We start from the raw sequence: 21,641 nt of genomic DNA, 5'->3' as shown, positions 1-21,641 counted from the left end.
ACTACATAATACTCAATTTTTTTAATTGTGGAAAATAGTGACTTTTCATAAAAATGTGATTTCTGTTCACATGTAATGGGTTTACTATTTTTAAATAAATTTTTCTCATTTCTCATATTTTAAATTACGAATATAGCAATTATCGATAGATATAATCTACATGAACACAAGCTTTCCTATAAAGTCCATCGTAATTTTGAGTGGGAGTCTCACTCTGTCGCCCAGGCTGGAATGCAATGGGGTGCTTTGTGATATACCTGTTTCCGCCTCCCAAAGTGCTGGGATACCAGAGTGAGCCACCGTGCCCAGCTCACAATTTTTCAGAGTGTAAAGTGGTCCTTTCCAGGTGGGGTGGCTCATACTTGTAATCCCACCATTTTGGGAGGCTGAGGCAGGATTGCTTGGGCCCAAGAGTTTGAGACCAGCCTGGACAGTATGGAAAAACCTCATCTCTACAAAATAAAAAATAAATAAATAAAAATAGCCAGGCCTGGTGGTGCACACCTTTGTATACTTGGGAGGCTGAGGAGGGAGGGTCACTTGAGTCCCGGAGGTCAAAGCTGCAGTGAGCCGTGTTAGTGCCACCACACTCCAATCTGGGTCACAGAGCAAGACGCCGTCTCAAACAACAACACAAAAAACCCCTCAGATATATGTATTTTTAAAAAGTGGTCATGAGATCAAGAAGATTGAAGAGTGTTGCACTGTGTCATGCTATAGGCCTTTAATATTTAAAATGATAGAAAAAAATTTCTTTGTACAGATGCCTCCCTAAAAGTTTTTAAGATTGCCAAAATGTATCCTAATTAGTGTTTTTGGTCAGCATGTGTTCAGGCAGCCCCAACCCTATGATCATACGTACAAAGAAAAAGATCCCTTAAAATAAAATGCCTTAAATTATAGGTAGGTCCAAAAGCACTCTAATCAATTGAGGGGCAAAATCTAGGAAGAGAGCTCTACCTACCTTAAATGATTTCAAACCAAGGCCTCTGCTGATGCTCAGGGAATGATGATGTCTCACTAGTAAAAATAAGTGGCAAAACAAACATATTCCCTGATAACGAAAGTCAAGGAAGTGTTTGCAATTAGTAACAAGAATTATCCTTGACATTAGAAAGAAAATGGGAAACACCTACATCCAGTTACTTACCTGTCATGCTTTATGACATCTGTTCAATTAAAAAGCAACTTTTTCATGAGGATAGATACTCATATTTGAAGTTCGTATTAAACCTTTGGTAAACCAGTCATTTAGCTTGAGAGAGGACAGAAAAAAATGAAAGTAGTTGCTCACATGCAAATAGAGTTTTATTGTCTCCATCCCTAGGAGAGGGCTATCAAAGAGCAAGTGGGAATGGTTTGGGTATGTCTTTGTTCCACCAGACACATATATGTGTTTGTAAGCAAAGCCAGGAGGACAAACAGGTTAATTTCTGCAAAGTACATTTGAATAGTCTGAATTTTTAAAAAGTTTAACTAAAAGATGCTATAAACTACTGTTTTATTATGCTTATTAGCTCCATCAGTCAAATGTGCCCCTGAATGACTGAAAACTAAAATATCATCCCAAGAATAAGTTAAATTACATGTATATTTCAAAACCAAAATATAGAAAATGCCCACAATAAGCGAGTTTTTTGAGCTAAAATGACATTGGTAAAAGCATAGAAATGGTGGTATATTAAGAAGCCCAGCATTGGGGACAGGAATAATAGACACATGTTTCATTTCGGGTAGGATTAAAACCAAAGTTATCTTCAAGTGAGTCATAAAAGCTGGCCTATTAACCTCACTGAAATTTATACTTAAAAATAGCTAAAATGGCAAATTTTGTTATATATATTTAACAATTGAAAATCAATAATGTAACATACCAAAACCCATCTGATTATACACTTTAAATGGATGAATTACATGATACATGAGTATCTCGATAAAGCTGTTAATAAAACAACAAACCTGCCCCATATGCTAGGGCAAGCCCACCTGCCAGCACCGTCACAGAGGTTTAGCCTTGTTGCTAGCGATGCTTCAGAAAGCAGGAAGACGTCTGAGAGCCACTGACGGTAAACTTAATCACAGGCTCCTCGACTTTTCTAATGTAACTTGGACAAGACAAATAAACCAGAATACAAATAAAAAGTCACATACTCGATTCCTTTAAGCTTATTTAATATTTGAACTCTTATTTTCTATTTTCCCAGACCCCAGAAAACAGAAAGTTTTTAGATGACCAATATTTTGTTCCAGAAACATACAGCCTTATCAGCTAATTCATAAAAGAGCTATTTTACAAAGGTACATCTGGGTAATTAGAACAATAAAGTCTTTTAGGCATTTCAAAATGTGATCAGTAAAAATACATGATTATTAATAAAGTTTTTTTTAAAGATAGTTCCAGATACTTTTTAAAAGCAATTTCTGTTAAAGAGTACATGATTGTATGGTGAACAAGGAAAATAAAATGTTCTAGTAGGAAGAGGCTTATTAAAAATAACCAAGAGTGTGCATATTACAGTTACCATTTTTGTAATATATCTGCTTAGCAGTTGGCACCTGGAAATGGTGGGAAGGCTTCCTTCTAGGAGGTACTTTTTTTTCTACCAATTTATTATTAAAATCCTCAATACCAGTGGGGAAGGCATAAGGACTCTTTTCTTGAGGAAAGAACAATTTTGCAGATCACTCTGAAAAATGTCAGGGAATGTCAGAAAAAGAAGTTTTATAAAATAAAATTGTAATATAAGGGGGAAAAACTAGCCATTCGGAAGCTGACTGTAAGGTCCGCTAATGTTGTATTTTGAGGTCCTATGCACACAGTTCTCAGTGGTGCCCTCTGTGACATATAAGGAAGGAAATACTGACCAAAGCTCTAGTAACTCAAAACCATATATCAACTTCAGGGAAGAAAGTTTCCACTTTGAAATATAGAAGCCCCGTGTATTACACCAAATTTACTAACATCAAAGGGGAAAAAAAGATGCCAGTAAAAGACAATTCATAGGAAGCATAATTACTTTCTTTAGCTTCTAAAAATAATTTTTAAATTGACTTCTCTGTTATCACAGTAGAGCCTCCCTCCTACCCAAAAATCAAATAACAACAACAAAAACTTTTTAAAAAGAGGATTCATCCTTCCTAACAGTCATTAGAAGTTGCTGTGGCAAAAAAAAGGAAGCCAAAAAGCTTATGAAATATACCTCCCATGCAATATAATATAATACATAGTTACAATTTAGGTTCTAAAAGCCGATATAATTCAAGCAGTCTAAGTTAGGTGATTTTAAAGTATGCAAAATATATGGCTTCAAAGACAGTAATCATGATGTTAAATTATAGCACTTTGGGGGCTTGCTGATTTGCCTTGATTAACTGTTCTCTGGAAAGGAAGGAGACACTTGCCACTTCACAGCGAAGGAGCCATTAAGCCTACAGAAGAGAGCCCAGTGTCATAGCAGGTCACTGCCATAGCTAAAATGCAGCCTGCTTGCTCTGGGAAGGTAGCTTTTTCTGTACACCATCCTTGTGCCCTTTAGCATGGAAGCAGATTTCAACTTCTAGTCACGTAACTTAGAGCAAACTCCTTTGATGGTAACCAGTCTCACTCAAAGACAGGCTGCATATCTAATTCCATCATCCTGAAAGGAAGATATGGTAACAAACGTCAAATGGATGTGATTATCATGGCCAAAATGAAATGGAAGGTGTGGGAGGCCAGGTGACGAGAAGGAAGAGAAGTTAGATTGGCGAGATAAAAAGAACATTTAAAAACTGAGATATTTTCAGAATTAGACTTCATCTTGGGGCTGTATTTGAAAATCTAGATATGAATTTATTTCTAAGTACTAGAGCTATGGTCAAAGTATTTTTCCAGTTAGTTCTGTTAGAATTCCAAGGAGAGGCTGAACTGCAGGGGAAGCAAACAATTACTAAGGACAAGATATTGGCTGAACTAGAGAAACTGAAACTTACAAGCTTCTTAATTGAGTGCTGGAGAATTACATAATTACCCGGCAGTGTGTGAAGTTAAGATCAAAGTTTTTTTATTTACTTTTCTCCTGATTAATTGCCCCCGATGGTGTTAGTGTCAAGTGGCTACAGGTGTAACCCTTTTCATTGAGAATGACATTATTTCTAGCAGCACAATGTAACCATTTGGTTTCTACTTGTTCCTCCTAAGAGATATGGAAAGTTCCAAATCCCAAGCTTGATTTATATATTAGCTTCTGCTTCTAAAATTTTTAAGCCCATTCTGAGTTAAATTATACTTGTCCTATGACTAAAAATACAATTCCGATTTATAGATGAGGTCTAAAGATCCAAATTGATCTACCTAAAAACAGATTAGTTTAGGACAGAAACAGAAATCTGGACATAGATAAATACACTTGCTAAGTTGTAGTGGTGTTTATAAAAGTAGGTGGGCATCCCTTATCATTTGCGGTGAAAAAATAATCTTTGGACTGCAGGGAAGCATTAAAATTACATCCTAGCAACCCACAGAGTTCAGAGGGCACCAATGAAAGATGTGAGCAATGATGAACTCTTTGTTTTTAACAGAATTTACAGACTTCATTTTAGTTGGCAAAAATACTTCAAAACATATATACCTAATGCATCAAAAAACAAAACAAAAAACCAACAAAAACCAAAGAAAGTCAATATAGTTGAAGGAGTTCTCAAATGACAATTCTGAAACATTTATCCTCTGTAGGGTGCTGCTAACGCTACCATTCATTCTAGAGCAGGCAGTTAACAACACCTTGCCTGCAGTGTCCAGTGTATGTGCTGGTCTGCAATTTTTAAGGTCAATCATGGCCCAGTGTGGAAAGAGCTGCAACAGTGAAGTCAGAGGAAGTGCTTCTGGAGCTGTGTGAGCAGTTCTGCCTTCACCGCATCTTTCTCCACCCTTGGCTCTCCTTTTTTCTCAGAGCCCTTTGGCACCATCAGTGCAAAAATTAGAGTCAAACCTCCAGGTACTAAAATTTTACTGGCCTTATAATCAGCAGTACCCGTGGCTAATGATAGCCATGATTCAACTCAGTAGTGATTCAGTTAGATAACCTTCCCAAACTCTTTACCCACTCCCATCCCACCCCTTCCTTAGCAACTCCCACCCCTGCTACCATCCGAAGCATTTCCATTTGTTTTTACTTCCTGCTCAATCTGCAGGGACAGTTTTACCCAAGTGCCAATGTTGAATGTATAATTATAAAAATGAAAAGATACCAAGAATAACAAATTTATAGTCAAGAAAATAAAATTTGCTTTCCTCTCCCACCCAAATCCCTACCCTCAATAGAAAAGACAATAGATGAAAACACACCCATTTTCAAGTGCCTGCTATTTAGTACATTGAGGATTCCTGTTAATCGTGGTTGATCCCAACTACAGAGAAGAGGCACTTGCCTCAGGGTGGGAGGAAGCCCATCCACTCTCTGACCACACAGGAGCCACAGGGCACAGTACACCTTTGAGGTGACCCTCAGAGAAGCAGCCTACTAGACAGCAGAGAGCTTAGAATACAGTTTAGTGAAGCCAGGTGCTCCTCCCTTCCCCCTCTCCCTTCCTCCTCTTCACCTCTCTACCCAACTTCCACATACTCCATCCTGACCTCTTTGCTTTAGGAGCAGTCGATCCTTGGGTGTACTAAAGACAAAGGGCTAAAACTCTCACTACTCAATTAAAACAAAACAAGGCAAAATAAAAATTAAAATGTGCTTTCAAATACGGAATGAAGTCAAATAAATACATCTGATTTTCTCTTTTTCTTAAGTCTAAGTACAGTTTCATATCCTACACCCAAAGCTCTATACATTTGGTTTTTATTATGAATCAAAATGAATTTCCGATAGTGAGGAGAGTAGAGTGAGGAATATCCATTCCCTCGCTAACAGACTAGTGCAGCTGCCACACTGTGAAGAACTAGTCCCGCTCTGGGCACCTTGGGACATGGCTAATCCCAGGTGGTTCACAGGCAGATCCTCTGTCACACTCTCTCTGAGGTCCACACTGGAGCCAGGATGTGGTGAGACATGGCCGATACTCCAAATCCAACAACCTGCAGTCACCTCCAGGACACGCGGCTCTAACTTTTATCTGAGAAGAATAAAGATATGTGGAAACCATATTAAGAAAAAGAATATATTAACATTGCAAAGAATACCCACAACATCTATGGGCATGGTTTAATCTTTCTTTCTGAATCTGTACGTAAGCGAATGAGTACAAACTGCTGCAGACAGGGAGGATACCAGCATCTGATGAGGCCAAATCCTCCACACTAGGGAGTCACAGCAGCACCAGTAAGCCTCACACCGAATCTGTGATTTACCAGGCTTCCCACTGCTCTGCCTTCTGCTTTGAAAAGGTGAGAACAGAAGAGGGGATGGCATGGGAACTGACAACTGCAGTTTCTCTTAGAGAAGGAAGAGTAGAGTCAGCAGGCATGAGCTTCCGCTTGATATATATGTTTAGAAACAAGCAGTTCTTTAAAGACAGAAAAGGAATGGAATCTCAGAAGGTTTTCACTTTAAAAGATGATAAGTCATCTCATTCAGTGTAGGATGATTAGTCTGGAGTCTGGAACTTACAACTTTTACATACCTGAGTGCTTGTCTGTGAGGGCTGATCCAGCCAGCCTTTGGCAAAGAATGGTGTAACTTTCCTCCACCTTCTGTAAAATAAAACCCATAGGATTTCTGATAAAATGCCATGAAAACAAAACAAAAACTTCTGAAAACAGAAAACACCTTTTTACATTAAGGTACATGCCCCCAAATTTCAAAAATACTAATTTCCTCATTAAAAATTTCATTCGTAGGAAGAAAAAAAGTAAATATCATCCCTGTTACCAATTTCTCCATTGAATGAATAATATTTTCCCATGTAAAAAGTAAGTAGAGGTAGTAACCATAAATGTAATTCTCCCACCTCCAAGAGTCACCCTAGAAACGGTCCTGTCATTGTGTGCATGAGCTACAGTCACACAGCACATAAAGACACGGCAGATTGCATAAGTGATGACGGTCCCTTAAGGTTGTTATGGCCGTGTGTGGTGGCTCACGCCTGTAATCCCAGCACTTCGGGAGGCCAAGGTGGGTGGATCACCTGAGGTCAGGAGTTCCAGACCAGCCTGGCCAACATGGTGAAACCCCGTCTCTACTAAAAATACAAAAATTAGCTGGACACGATGTCGGCACCTATGGTCCCAGCTCCTTGAGGAGCTCTCTTCCCTGAGGGAAGAGAATCACTTGAACCTGGGAGGCAGAGGTTGCAGTGAATTGAAATAGTGCCACTGCTCTCTAGCCTGGGTGACAGAGCGAGAGACTCTGTCTCAAAAAAGAAAGAAAGAAAGAAAGAAAGAAAGAAAGATTATTATGGAGCACTTATAGAAACTAGAAACCTGGTGTGTGGCATTTAATAAAGGTACTGCAATCAAGTAGGGGAAATGACTAACATTCAGTAATAGTGCTGGGACATTTGGGTTTCCATATGAAAAATATACACAGAATTAAAAATACGTTCCATCTAGGTCTGTCTAAGTACACTCTATGAAGTTCACACAAAGATAAAAATGTGTAATGATGAATTTCTCAGAATATATCCCCACTGCTAAACAATACATGACTATATATAAGAACTGACCTGTCCTCAATGGGCTTGTTGATATCTCATCAGCTACAGAATGATACTACATAAAATAAGCAACGTGAAGAGGAAAAACTCAGTCATATGAAGGTAAAAGAGAAACTAAGGGAGACCATTGTTTAGCTCAAAGGCTAAGGATACTTAAATCTGTCCCTCAAGTCTTCGAAGTACATGACGTCATGAGGAAAATGTTTGGGCTCTGGAAGCCGTGTTTTCTGATGGCAAACTTTGATATTTCCCTCGGAAATTACCACACAAGTCAGTTTTGCAATAGTGACATCTTCAATTATCAATTTACGAAAATCCCATTCACAACTATGTTTTTAGATTGCAGGAGCCACTGAAGCCAATTTCTATCTGTCATAGGATTTGGAAAGCTAATCTGTCACCTAATGAGTCACAGATAATAGGCTACAGGAAGCTGTAGCATTTCTCAGCCTAGATTCATTACTATACAAACCCCACCTATCTCATCATCTTGTTCACGTCTGACAGAGGCCAGACAACTACCCAAAGCATTTTTAGGTTCTTAAACTTAGAAGCCCACAAAAACATACAGCTACAACTCTTTCTGCTCTTGTGACAGTCCAAAGATAAACAATGCTAATCTCAACTTTTTATCCAGGCCTATTGATGGATAATAGTCAAAGAAATCTAGAACGTGAACAAGTTTATTGACATCAGCATTTTAATCACCCCATATCTCCCCTCTGCTGAATGTTTCTTACAATAAAGTCCTATGGATGTGGAAGCATGAGGTACCTTTAAGTGTTCAAGGTCAGCCTCTATCTTATGAATGTACTCCATGATCTGGCTCTGTGAATCTGCACAAGAGGAGGGACTCTGGATCTCAAAACAGGAATCCTCCATAGCTCCCCAGCGCTGCTGGACCAGAAATTCGGGGGTGAATGGTGAAACTACCCCATCAGAGTGAGCATTCTGAGGAGAATGTTGCTGCTGGTGGGGGGAGTCCACAGCAGAGATGCCTGTCATGGGCTGCGGGGTAAGTGAGGAAGCAACCTCCTCATCTGTGGAACTCTCCTGCACTGTGTCATAGCCATCAAGGATCAAATAGTTTCCTACGGATAGAGACAGAAGAGTTTGATGAGACCAGTGCTGCCATTAGAAAACAGAAATAGCATAGTGTGCTGACAACTTCAACTTGAAAAGTTATTAAAGAGGGAAAAGCCTTTAATTCCTGAGTTTAGTTTCAAGTACATCAGAATTTCCTCACTTCAGGTTAAAGCTAAACTTGGCAAACTTTCATGGTAATTTCTGACAGATTTCATTTAGTTAGCATTTCAAAGGTTTAAAGCTGGAAACCACAGTGCCTAAATGATCTTGCCACCACTTTCCCTGCCAAACACCTCTCTTGCCCTATCTCTTGCCATTGTCTCACTCACCCAGTGTTCAATCACCACAACAAGCTTGCTCTTGACACAAAGCCTCTGCCCCATTCTGTTCTCTGTTGGAACACTATGCTCTCATGTACCCACCCACTTGGCTTTATTCCCTCATTTCATTCAGGTCTCTGCTCAAATGCTATCTCGTCAGAGGTCCTATTCCCTGGTCACCCTGTTTGCCTCCATTACTCTGTCCCTTAGTCTGACTTAGGTTTCTTCCTAACACTTCCGAAGTCTAATTACTTGTTTACTTATTTATTGTATTCACTGCTATAACTCCCAGCACCTAGGATGAGGTCTGGTACAGAGCGGATTCAGTATTTATCAAATAAAGGAATAAATAAATACTGCAGGTGTGTGAACACACACACACACACACACACGCCTTGATACCAACATAACAGCCATTTCAACATACAGGACAGTTAACAATGATCAAAATCAAAGTTTAAGTGTGAAAGATACTTGCCTGAGATGCGTAAATTAACCTCCTTCTCTTCCTTGTTTACCACTCCATCACGTTCTGATGGATTCTCATCACTATGTGCTTCACGGGCATCAAAAAAGTGCTCTCCACTGTCATCAAGACCCCCTTCTGGCTCTGTGGTAGGCATCTCTGGGGTCATAATCATGTGGTCCATTACTAAAATGTTACTTGCCTGGCTATCTTGGGGTGGCAATACCACTGAATCCCGTGGAGCAGAAGATTCAGTTGAAGTCCGTGGACTGTAACAAGTTGCAATGTCACCAGTTCCAGTTCTAAAGGGCATATGTCCTTCACTAGAATGACAGGCCTTAATATTTTCAGAGTTCTGGATGACACTGTCTGTCTGTGCCCCCTGAGAGGCCGTCCTGTATCTTGGGAAATGTTGCCAGTCTTCCTGAGTGCTCTTCTCAGCCAAACCCAGCTGTTGTACCAGCAACTGCTTCAACAAACCCACTAAATGATATAGGAAGGAAGGGGGGAAAAAGCATATTCACAACTATAACCTCGGGCTGCAAGAATTAAATTAGCAATTATCTTTAAAAGTATCTTTAATGACTCATTAAAATGTTAATTATTAATTTCATACAATCATTTTATTTTGTAAAATCATTTTTCATTTTGTTTTGAAAATGAAATAGAGCACCATCTTTTAGAGAAGATTTAACATTAAACTAAACTTGAAAAGATCTAAGCATTCTAAATGGGGGGAGGTACTCCTATTTAGAACTCCTGAATAACCAATATCATGCCTCTATTTTTTTCTTCTACATAACTAGAAAAATACCCTAAAGGTACTTCTTAAGAATGCTGAAAGGCTGTGTTAAGCTAGAGAGAAAAAACTAAAAGTTCTGCCCTTTCCAGATGCAGACCCTATATGCATATTATTTCCTCTGATTTCTCAAGATACATACAACATTTATTGAAAATAAGAACCAATTTAATTTTGAATGGGCAAAGTGTATGCTATGACGTCACCCAGACAATGATAGAGTTACTGGGACAATGTTAGTCAAACCATCAGAAATCATTAAGACTGTTAATTCAGGGAAATGTAAGAGAGAATAATGTAGGTTTTAAATAACTAATTCTTTGCTTTCATCACTAGCTTAATGTGTCTTATGTTTCTTTAGGTAAACAAGCTCCGTTTAGGTCCCTGATCCTCTGTCCTGCTGCTCTACAATCACTTCCGAGAGATGCTAGGAATTCCCCTGGCTCTGATGCTCAAATCTCTCTTCCTAACCTCTCCCTAAAGTTTCACTCCTAAAACTAACTTCCTACTAGTCACCCACTCTTTACTGTTTTGTCAGTCATTAGCTTAATCTTGACATTCTTTAAACGTGAGCCTATAATTCTACTAAGTTATAAAAAAAGAAAAAAGAAAGTACAATGGAAGGAGGTAGGGGAAGCAGCGGTAGTCCTTTTTTGACTCTTATTTCTGACAAGATTAATGAAATTGTCTCTAAATAGTCCCTTTCCTTTGTCCTCACATCCAAACAAGTCAGTTGTTTTAAGCATTTGCTGACTTCTCACTTTCTTCTTATTCCTTTTGATACCATTCTAGTCCAAACTCTTTTAGTCTCAGGCCAGCCTACTCTAATAGTTTATTTAGTAAGTACACCATTCCAGAACTCTTTCTATTCAAATCCTTCCACAGCTCTTAGCCAGATTAATCTTTCTTCATACCTTGAGGCATACCCTGGTTTAAAAATTTCAAATGGTTCTCTACAGCCAGAGCAATTGTTAGCAGCCTTTTTTCCACCTCAATACAACTGAGACATATGCTGTCCTCCCATTCTAACAGTGATTCTCAAAACAGCTGAGGGGCGGAAGCTAATAGAGTGGCATGTGCATTTGTGTCTGTGGCATGGGCCATTGCAGAGAATACTATAATCTCCACAATAAAACTAGAAGACTAAGTGGAGTTTGATAAATCCACATATTGTAGGGATGGCAAATGAGTGCGATACTTAATAAGTATCTGTAATAAGTTATGAATAAAAACTTACAGTTTCTTAGTGCATCCAATGCCCACCGTTCTTCTGAAATAGGCAGGTGTGAATCTGGGATTGTGATTTGATAATCTTCTCCAACTTCCTTTAGTGTCCCATCTGTATGTTGTTCCTTTGCAAACTGTCTCTCAGCCACAAAGAGATCACGTACCTCTGATTTTCCAGAGGTGCTCAGTGAATGAGGCTGAGGTTTTGATGATATTAAGGTAGATTCTAATCCCAAATCTCTGTCTGTCCAATGGAATAGAAAACATAGAGTACATCTAAACAAAACTTTTAACTTTTAAAATGAAGCATTCAGGCAAGAATCAGAAAAAATCCCCATAAACTACAGAGATCATCTGTTAAGCAAAATACACAGCACTTAGAGCAGTGTTATACTAAAACACAGAAGGCTCGAAAGTGAAGTTTGTTAAACTGCTGGAACCTGCATAAACCAGACAGTATTAAGGTTTCTCTGTATTGTATTTTATTTTATTTTATTTCATTCATTCATTCATTCATTTTGGTGTTTTGGTCTTGTTGCCCAGGCTGGAGTGCAATGGTGTGATCTTGGCTCACCGCAACCTCCTCCTCCTGGGTTCAAGCAATTCTTCCTGCCTCAGCCTCCCGAAGAGCTGGGATTACAAGGGCCCACCACCATGTCTGGCTAACTTTTGCATTTTTAAGTACAGACAGGGTTTCGCCACATTGGTCAGGCTGGTCTCAAACTCCTGACCTCAGATGATCTGCCCATCTTAGCCTCCCAAAGTGCTGGGATTACAGGTGTGAGCCATTGTGCCCGGCCAGCATTTTAATAGAGAGTAGAGCATATTGTCCACTGAACTTATCAGAAAAAAGTACCTGGACTCTGCAAACTGGTGACTGAAATGCCATGCTGTTCCTCTTTTAATTTTGAAGGATCTTCTTCATCATTATCTCCTCTATAGAGGAAAAAAAAAAAAACAATCTTTCAGCTTCATGAGGTACCTAAACATCACTGCAACAAAATGTAGTAATTATCCTATTCTTTTCCAACCCAAAACATAAAATAAGTCCTACTACAATGCAAAAGAACACTCACTCGCCCGGTGGTGACTGTGGTAATGGAATTGGCTTTGTGGATTGCTCCTTCACTGACGCAGCCATCCGACAGATTAGGTCCTGCCAGCTTCAGAAAGTTGGAAGGAAATCCAAAATACAAAAAAGAACAACAACAAAAAAAAATCCTTTAAATATACTCAGAAAGCAAAAAGAAAAAACAAAACAAAACAAAAACCAAATCAACCAACCAACAACAACAAAAAAGAAACAAACAAACAGAAAACCCAACTCCACTCTGCCAGAGAATATCTTTATTTCTCATCTCACTGTTAAGGTGAGAATCCAAAGCTATACCTTAAAGAAAAATCTAACGACATTATGGACATGTTATCATTAGGAAACTTCACTTGACATTTCGTATTATCTTTTCTTTAGGAAACAAACTTTCAGTAGAATAGAATCAAAATAAAAGGCATCAATCTAAAAAGAACAAGTTCTTAGTAGTACATATCTAAAAGAATACAGAATAAGTACTTGGTTTCCATACAGTTTTTGGTTTTCAGAGTCCTGTTATAAAAACAAAGTTAAGTTTATGGAATATTATGCTTGGGATAATAAAAATGTTAGTTATAGGAAGGTAGCTATATCTAATACATACACAGTCTTTTCAGAAACTGTCTGTGCCACCAGTTCATAAATCTGAGCTCCATTGTCTGACATGGAGATGACGAATAAAGCTTTGTTATCTGGAAAAAATAAGACAAGATTACTCTAACACCATGATCTTGGAGGCCATAAGAGATGTTTCTAGGGTCCTGAATAGTCTGCCTCTTAAACTAGATAAAGGTTACATATATTTACTTTATAAAAATTCATCAAGATGTACACTTAAAATGTGTGCAACTTACCATATTAACGTATTTATTATACAGCTATTGTACTTCGATAAAATAAAGATTATACAAATTAGCACTATTTCCACAATAATTTCCTAGAAACAAAAGGATGTCAAAAATCCAAATTACTGGCCAGGCACGGTGGCGCAGGCCTATAATCCCAATATTTTGGGAGGCTGAGGCAGGTGGACTGCTTCGAGCTCAGGAGTTCGAGACCAACCTGGGCAACATGGCAAAACCCTGCCTCTACAAAACTTAGCCAGTCCATGGTGCTGCATGCCTGTACTCCCAGGTACTCAGGAGGCTGAGGATGAATTCCTTGAGCCTGGGATGCAGAGGCTGCAGTGTGCCGAGATTGTACCACTGCACTCCAGCCTGGGTGATAGGGTGAGACCCTCATCTCAAAAGAAAAAAAAAATCCAAATTACTAAATTAAATGCTATTACTCTTTTGCATTTCTTTTCAACTGCCCTTTTGCTAAGTTGTTAGTTAATAATATTTAGTGAGTGGTCGAGAAAGGTCACAAATTTATTTTGTATCATGAAACTAACAAGTTTTAAAAGGAATCCCACTGTTAATACAGTTAAAATATAACTTGCCAGTCTAATTTGATTTTTACAAACCCAAACTACATCCATCTCTTCAGTTTTTTATTTTTTTCTCATCAAATCAAAACACAGAGCACCCTAAATGAAAGCCTTTTTTCATTGGGATCTATTGATGATTTGAACATAGAAAAAAGAAATAAAGTAACAGCATAAAAATTTTCAAATGCAGAAAACCGTTCACAGAATCTAGAAACCCTAAATAATTTTGGGGTATAAACTCATAGGTCTCTTTCTAAGCAGCAAATAAATTTCATTTAATTTGCTTACGAATATAAAAGTAGCAAGACTCTATACCACTTGTATTATTTAAACAACACTGAATCTTTTATGCAGATTTACAATGAATCTGGAAATTAGTATTCTTCAGTGGACATACTTGCCTGTTGCCACTTGTCGAACCAACACTGTATTCAACTTAATGACAGGGCTGAACGTGTGTTTACTATCAGCTGTAGATGCCAGAATCTTACTATGACACCTTAACACCAGTCTGTCATCTTGCTTTTGTAACAATACAAGAATGTCTTCCAGCAGCAATGTATATAAATCTAGAAATAAAAGTGCAGAAAAACATGCTAAGTACAGAAACTGAGATGCATTTAATTAACTTTACAATGATCCAACAGAGGAATTTTATTTCTGTTAAAGCTATAAAATTTTAAAAATGGACTTGTCTATTATCTTTTAAAATTTCATTTTCAATAATTCATTTTTATTGTATTTTACTGAAGTGTCAATCTGTGAGCAATGGGAAATAAAAAACAGTAAGCTGGGTGTGGTGGTATGCACCTATAGTCCCAGCTACTAGAGAGGCTAAGACAGGAAGATCACTTAAGCCCAGGAGTTCAAGGCAGCAGTGCACCATGATTGCATCTGTGAACAGCCACTGCACTCCAGCCTGGGCAACAGAGCAAGACCATGCTTCCGAAAAAACAAAAGCAGTTTCTCATCACAGATAGTTTTAGATGTACTGGCTAAAAGAAAGCTTACAAAGCAAATGAAGACTCACTAGAATATAAGAATGGTGGAAACAGGACTAAATCAGGTTTCTGCTATATTCCTGAACAAATATTTAACATATCTTACATATAATGAAATAACATAGGCAGATCTACAAATGTACAAATAACACAAGGGAGCACTGCTAATTGCTGAGGAGGCTGAGGCTGAAGAATTGCTTGAGCCTAGGGTTCAGAGAGAATGGTTCTCTCTTCTTCCCTTTGTCACAGGAAACTTTCCTATTCTTTCCCTTTTGCCATTTTCCCCAGAACTGACAGACAAAATCAGACCTACCAATAGTTTTATCTCTATTCACCTTCCAAACCAATGGCCCTTCATGAATCATCTTCCTTTTCGTTAAATCCAAATTCTGGCAAAAAAAAAAAAAAAAAATCATGCACAAATAATTTCCAAGCACTTAGTAACATGATATTCCATATAATGCAGTCTCTTTTAAAGAAATTCTTAATATAAAATACACCATTTACATTCAACTATCATTTATTGCTACATGTCAGCTCTTGAAAATGGCACAAGGACCATGTTAAAGTAATCTGCATACAATTTTCTAAAAAGGAAAAGTTATCTTGCAGAAAAACATTCAGGAGTACTATCTTCCAAACCTCACTCTAAATAGATGATAACAGACTATGAAAATCAAGTTACAAACATTCAACCACTAGATTCTCAACCTATCCTTTAATTTTTCCATGAATAACTGGAAGAGCATGGTGCATATGTTTGTCTATAAGAAAAGGGCTTCTGGGCCAGGAGCAGTGGCTCATGCCTGTAATCCCAGCACTTTGGGAGCCTGAGGCGAGAGGATCTTGAGATCAGGAGATTGAGACCATCCTGGCTAACACAGTGAAACCTGGTCTCCACTAAAAATACAAAAAATTAGCTGAGTGTGGTGGCATGCACCTATAGTCTCAGCTACTCGGGAGACTGAGACAGGGAGAACCGCTTGAACTTGGGAGGTGGAGGTTGCAGTGAGCTGAAATCACACCACTGCACTCCAGACTGAATGACAGAGTAAAACTCTGTCTCAAATAAAAAAAAAAAAAAAGAAGAAAGAGAAAGGCTTCTGAATGCCAAGGCTCTAATTTCAAATCAAGTTCTAAGAAATAGCACTCGGCCGGGCGCGGTGGCTCAAGCCTGTAATCCCAGCACTTTGGGAGGCCGAGGCGGGTGGATCACGAGGTCAAGAGATCGAGACCATCCTGGTCAACATGGTGAAACCCCGTCTCTACTAAAAATACAAAAAATTAGCTGGGCACGGTGGTGCGTGCCTGTAATCCCAGCTGCTCAGGAGGCTGAGGTAGAATTGCCTGAACCCAGGAGGCGGAGGTTGAGGTGAGCCAAGATCGCGCCACTGCATTCCAACCTGGGTACCAAGAGCGAAACTCCGTTTCAAAAAAAAAAAAAAGAAATAGCACTCATGAAAAGTCCAGGTATTACTCAGGTTTGGTCTAAATATTAACAACTTATTAGTAAAAGAATCATCTTTTAGTATTAGCAGCTCAAGAAAACTCTCATTCTTTGGAAGTTCAAGGGAATATGCACATTTATATGCTTGTTGACAAAGTATTAACATATGACATAAGTGTCTATTTTAACAGTCACCAAATAAATTTGCCAAAACCACCACCTAGTGAAATGGTACAAAAAGACTTAAAATTTGAAAAAGTTAACACATAAGCCCACATACTAGAAGTGGCAATGATTAAACATTCTACTAAACATTCTATGATTGTTCCTATAATGGTTCCAACTTTTATGCTTTTGAAGGGCTTCACAAAAAAATAATATGTTATCTTATGTTATTGGATGACCTGGAAAGTTACCATAGTAAACAGTCCTACCCTTAATCAAACTACAGAACACAGGCTGGGCATGGTAGCTCATGCCTGTAATCCCTGCACTGTGGGAGGTCTCAAAAGAAGTGCTTGAGCCCAGGAGTTCTAGACCAGCCTGATAACAAGGCAAGACCTTATCTTTACAAAAAACAGAATTAGCTGGGCATGGTGACATGTACCTATAGTCCCAGCTGCTCGGGAAGCTGAGGTGGGTGGACTGCCTGAGTCCAGGAGGTCAAGGCTGCAGTGAGCCAAGATTGCACCACTGCATTCCAGCCTGGGCAACAGAGCAAGAGCCTGTCTCAAACAGGGTCTCAAACAAACAAACTACAGAACACAATAAAATTAAATTTACTAACAACTAGTGTCCCTTAGTTTCCTGCCAATTGCTGTCATGTAAAGTTACAGTTTCATGCAAGATATTCCTCTAATGAAAGACTAATCTTTATACAGATCAGGTGTTTAAAAGGCAGTAAAACATCATAAATATAGATAATCTATGACACAAGAACTCCTTCAGGTGATGTATATTCCCACTGAGATGTTAATTACCTGCCAGGCCTTTGGCAAATTTAATTTTAATTTTAAAATTATGATTAGACCATCTCTCACCCTGAGCTCTTCAACATTTGGGTACTCTGACAACTTCAGGCTGGAGGTATCAAGGCGACGCTGATAATCTTCTAAGCGCTGAAAATTAGGCAGGATAGAACCAAGGTTAGTGCTTTGGTCATTAATGATTTCTCTGTTTCTGAATAATCAGATAGCATTTAAAATCTCCATTTTACTGAGCTCTTTGCAACACTAGACAGGACTGAAAACTCACTCTTTCTTTTTTTTTTTCTCTTTTTAAATTGCATTTTAGGTTTGGGGGTACATGTGAAGAACATGCAAGATTGTTGCATAGGTACACACATGGCAGCATGATTTGCTGCCTTCCTCCCCTTCACCTATATCTGGCATTTCTCCCCATGCTCTCTCTCCCCAACTCCCCACCCCCCGCTGTCCCTCCCCTATTTCCTCCCAACAGACCCCAGTGTGTGATGCTCCCCTCCCTGTGTCCATGTGTTCTCATTGTTCAACACCTGCCTATGAGTGAGAAGATGCGGTGTTTGATTTTCTGTTCTTGTGTCAGTTTGCTGAGAATGATGGTTTCCAGGTTCATCCATGTCCCTACAAAGGACATAAACTCATCGTTTTTGATGGCTGCATAATACTCCATGATGTATATGTGCCACACTTTCCCTGTCCAGTCTATCATCGATGGGCATTTGGGTTGGTTACAGGTCTTTGCTATTGTAAACACTGCTGCCATGAACATTCGTGTGCACGTGTCCTTATAGTAGAATGATTTACAATCCTTTGGATATACGCCCAGTAATGGGATTGCTGGGTCAAATGGAATTTCTATTTCTAGGTCCTTGAGGAATCGCCACACTGTCTTCTACAATGGTTGAACTAATTCACACTCCCACCAACAGTGTAAAAGTGTTCCTATTTCTCTACATCCTCTCCAGCATCTGTTGTCTCCAGATTTTTTAATGATCACCATTCTAACTGGTGTGAGATGATATCTCTATGTAGTTTTGATTTACATTTCTCTAATGACCAGTGATGATGAGCATTTTTTCATGTTTGTTGGCCTCATGTATGTCTTCTTTTGTAAAGTGTCTGTTCATATCCTTCACCCACTTATGTATGGGCTTGTTTTTTTCTTGTAAATCTGTTTGAGTTCTTTGTAAATTCTGGATATCAGCCCTTTGTCAGATGGGTAAACTGCAAAAATTTTTTCCCATTCTGTTGGTTGCCGATTCACTCTAATGACTGTTTCTTTTGCTGTGCAGAAGCTGTGAAGTTTGATTAGGTCCCATTTGTCTATTTTGGCATTTGTTGCCAATGCTTTTGGTGTTTTGGTCATGAAGTCCTTGCCTAGGCCTATGTCCTGAATGGACACAGATTTTGCCCAGATTTTCTTCTAGGGTTTTTTATGGTGTTAGGTCTTAGTTTAAGTCTTTAATCCATCTGGAGTTAATTTTAGTGTAAGGTGTCAGGAAGGGGTCCAGTTTCTGCTTTCTGCATATGGCTAGCCAGTTTTACCAACACCATTTATTAAACAGGGAATCTTTTCCCCATTGCTTTTGTCAGGTTTGTCAAAGATCGGATGGTTGTAGATATGTTGTGTTGGAAAACTCACTCTTTCTTAAAAAAAAAAATCTCTTCCCTTGGCTTTAGTGATATTATACTCTCCTAGTTTTCTTCCTCCCTCTTTGGCTTTTCTTTCTCAACCGTTTTTCAAAGTCATAGGTCTCTTACTAGCATATATTTATTTTCTGAATATATAAATCATGACCACTGTACAAAATCCAGATGGTGATATAAGGCAAAAAATAAAGTCTCCTTCTAACCTTGTCCTATTGCTCTGCCCCCTTTAACTTCCTCTAAAGAAGCAATCATTGATACCCACTTCTTGGGTAGCCTTTGAGAAAAATTCTATGCAAACAGAATATATGTGTATATAAGTATGCCTGTCTTTGTGCAGGTTATATGTATATATATGTCCTTTTTAAAAACAATATATGGTAGCATGCCATATTCATATATGCATTCCTTTGGTATTCCTATACGTATTCCTCATTGAAATGGCAGAATACATTCATATACATATTCCCCCACATATGTGTGTGTGTGTTGGGTCGGGTGTATGACTTAATAAATACATCTTGGAGACTGTCCCACATTAGCACATATAGAGAGTTATTTCATTTTTTTTTAATAAATGGTTACAGGGTATAAAACTCTGTAAATGAACTATAATTTATTTCACTATGCCTTACTGATGGGTATTTAAGTTACTTCAACTCTTCTAAAACAAACAATATTGTAATAAAGAGGACTTAAATATATGTCTTTGTATACCTGTGTAGTTATATCTATAGGATAAATTTCCAGAACTGTTGGATCAGAGGGTATGTATACTCCCCCGCAAACTTATTTCCAAATACATGGAAAAGTCTAAATGAGTATATTGAACACTTATACATTACCATCTGTATTCTACAATTAACATTTGCTATATTTGTTTTATTATATATCTATTTATTCATCCCTCTATCCATCAGTCCATCTTATTTTTTGGCTGTATTTTAAAATAAAGTACATATAAGTACACTTTACCTCTAAACATTTTAGCATCTATAACAAGTACAGTTCTTTTTTAAAAAAGTAAAATGTGCATACAGTACAACATACATTTTAAGTGTGTGTTCCATGAATTTTGACAAATGCTTATACATTTGTGTAACCTAAACTTCTATCAAGATAGAAAAATTTATCATCACCCCAGAAAGTTTCCTCATACTTCTTCCCAGTTAATTTCTACCTCCATGTCCCTAATGGCAACTGGTTTTCTGTTTTTTCCCACCATAGAATAGTTTGGTCTCTCTTGGAAGTTCAAATAAATAGAATCACAGGTATGTACTCTTTTGTATCTGCTTTTTCCCCATTCAGCATGTTTGTGAGATTCATCCATGTTGTGTGTCTTCGTAGTGCATTCCTTTTTTATCAGTCATAGCATTCTATTTTATAAATATACCACAGTTGGTTTATCCATTCGGTTGATAAATTCATTCTGTTGATAAATTCTGTTAATAAATAGCTTTTGGCTATTATGAACAAAGTTGCTATAAGCATTCTTGTCTGAGTCTGTCTGTGGGTGTATCTTTATCTATAGATAAAGATATATTTTATTATTCAGAAAATCTAGGTACATTTTCCTGTGGTTGACATTCCTGCCAAAGTTGGTTAGCTAATTTGTTATCTGCCACTCTACGTAGGCACAATGAAAAACCAGGCTGAGTATGCCAGCTCTTCTATACCGGGGTCTGAAAAGTTTTTAGTAAAATGCCAATTAGTAAATATTTAGGCTTTGCAGGCCATATAGTCTGTTTTACAATTATTTAGCTCCACTGTTTTGGCACAAAAGTAGCCACAGAGAATACATAAATGAACAGGCTCTGTGTAGTAAAGAACTCTAATATGGTTCATTTCTCTTAAGTAAATCACTAGGAACAGAATTACTGAATCGAAAAGTAGATATAAGGGTATGTACACTTTTAATTTATGTAAATATTGCTATATATCCCTCTGGGGTCTTATCACTTAACACTCTGAACAGCACAGTTGAAAGTACCAGGTTTTCTACAGCCTCACCAACAGAGTTGTAATCATACTTAGCTCCTAAGAAACTGCATCCATGTTCATGGATTCAATTAGCCCCTGTATGCTCACAATCTTAAATTTTTATCTTCAACATGGTCCTCTTAGAGGTGGACCCATATAGCCAACTGCTTACTGTATATGTCTGCCTGATATCCCAAACTGAACTCATCATCTTCCCACAAATCTGGGGCTTCTCCACTCATCCTGTCCATCCAAATATGCAATCCAGAAACCTGGGGGTTTATTCTTGACATCACTTTTCCTTCAAATCCTTCTCCAAATCAGACATCAAGTCCTGTCAATTTTACCTTCTAAATACTTCTCCACCTTCTCTAAGCTGCTATCATCTATCTTAGATTGCTGCAAGAGATTAATAAATAGGCTCTTTCATCACTATCCTTCTTCAACTCATTCTCCATAGAGTAGTAAGGGTGATACTTACATAGTAAAAATCTGAACACTATATACTTACATGTCTATACTGAATTTGCA

The 21,641-nt window shown here is 38.2% G+C and overlaps 1 protein-coding gene across 13 annotated transcripts in view; it reads right to left on the bottom strand.

Annotated features, from left to right (window-relative positions):
- Positions 1-2,155: 2,155 nt before the first annotated feature.
- ARHGEF12 (Rho guanine nucleotide exchange factor 12) overlaps positions 2,156-21,641 on the bottom strand; it is a 152,793-nt gene continuing 133,307 nt past the window's right edge. For all 13 annotated transcript variants that reach the window (XM_002754442.6, XM_009006989.4, XM_009006990.4 and 10 more), the window contains 11 exons: positions 17,544-17,621; positions 15,370-15,445; positions 14,457-14,624; positions 13,231-13,318; positions 12,613-12,699; positions 12,393-12,472; positions 11,547-11,780; positions 9,523-9,993; positions 8,413-8,729; positions 6,607-6,676; positions 2,156-6,099 (listed from right to left, as the gene is read on the bottom strand). In XM_002754442.6, coding sequence (XP_002754488.3) covers positions 6,089-6,099; positions 6,607-6,676; positions 8,413-8,729; positions 9,523-9,993; positions 11,547-11,780; positions 12,393-12,472; positions 12,613-12,699; positions 13,231-13,318; positions 14,457-14,624; positions 15,370-15,445; positions 17,544-17,621 — 1,680 coding nt within the window. In that variant the 3' untranslated portion in view covers positions 2,156-6,088. The remainder of the gene's footprint in view (positions 6,100-6,606; positions 6,677-8,412; positions 8,730-9,522; positions 9,994-11,546; positions 11,781-12,392; positions 12,473-12,612; positions 12,700-13,230; positions 13,319-14,456; positions 14,625-15,369; positions 15,446-17,543; positions 17,622-21,641) is intronic.

This window comes from Callithrix jacchus, chromosome 10, assembly GCF_049354715.1.
Source record: "Callithrix jacchus isolate 240 chromosome 10, calJac240_pri, whole genome shotgun sequence".
Classification (NCBI taxonomy): domain Eukaryota; kingdom Metazoa; phylum Chordata; class Mammalia; order Primates; family Cebidae; genus Callithrix; species Callithrix jacchus.
This window is presented reverse-complemented; position numbering and strand designations above follow the sequence as displayed.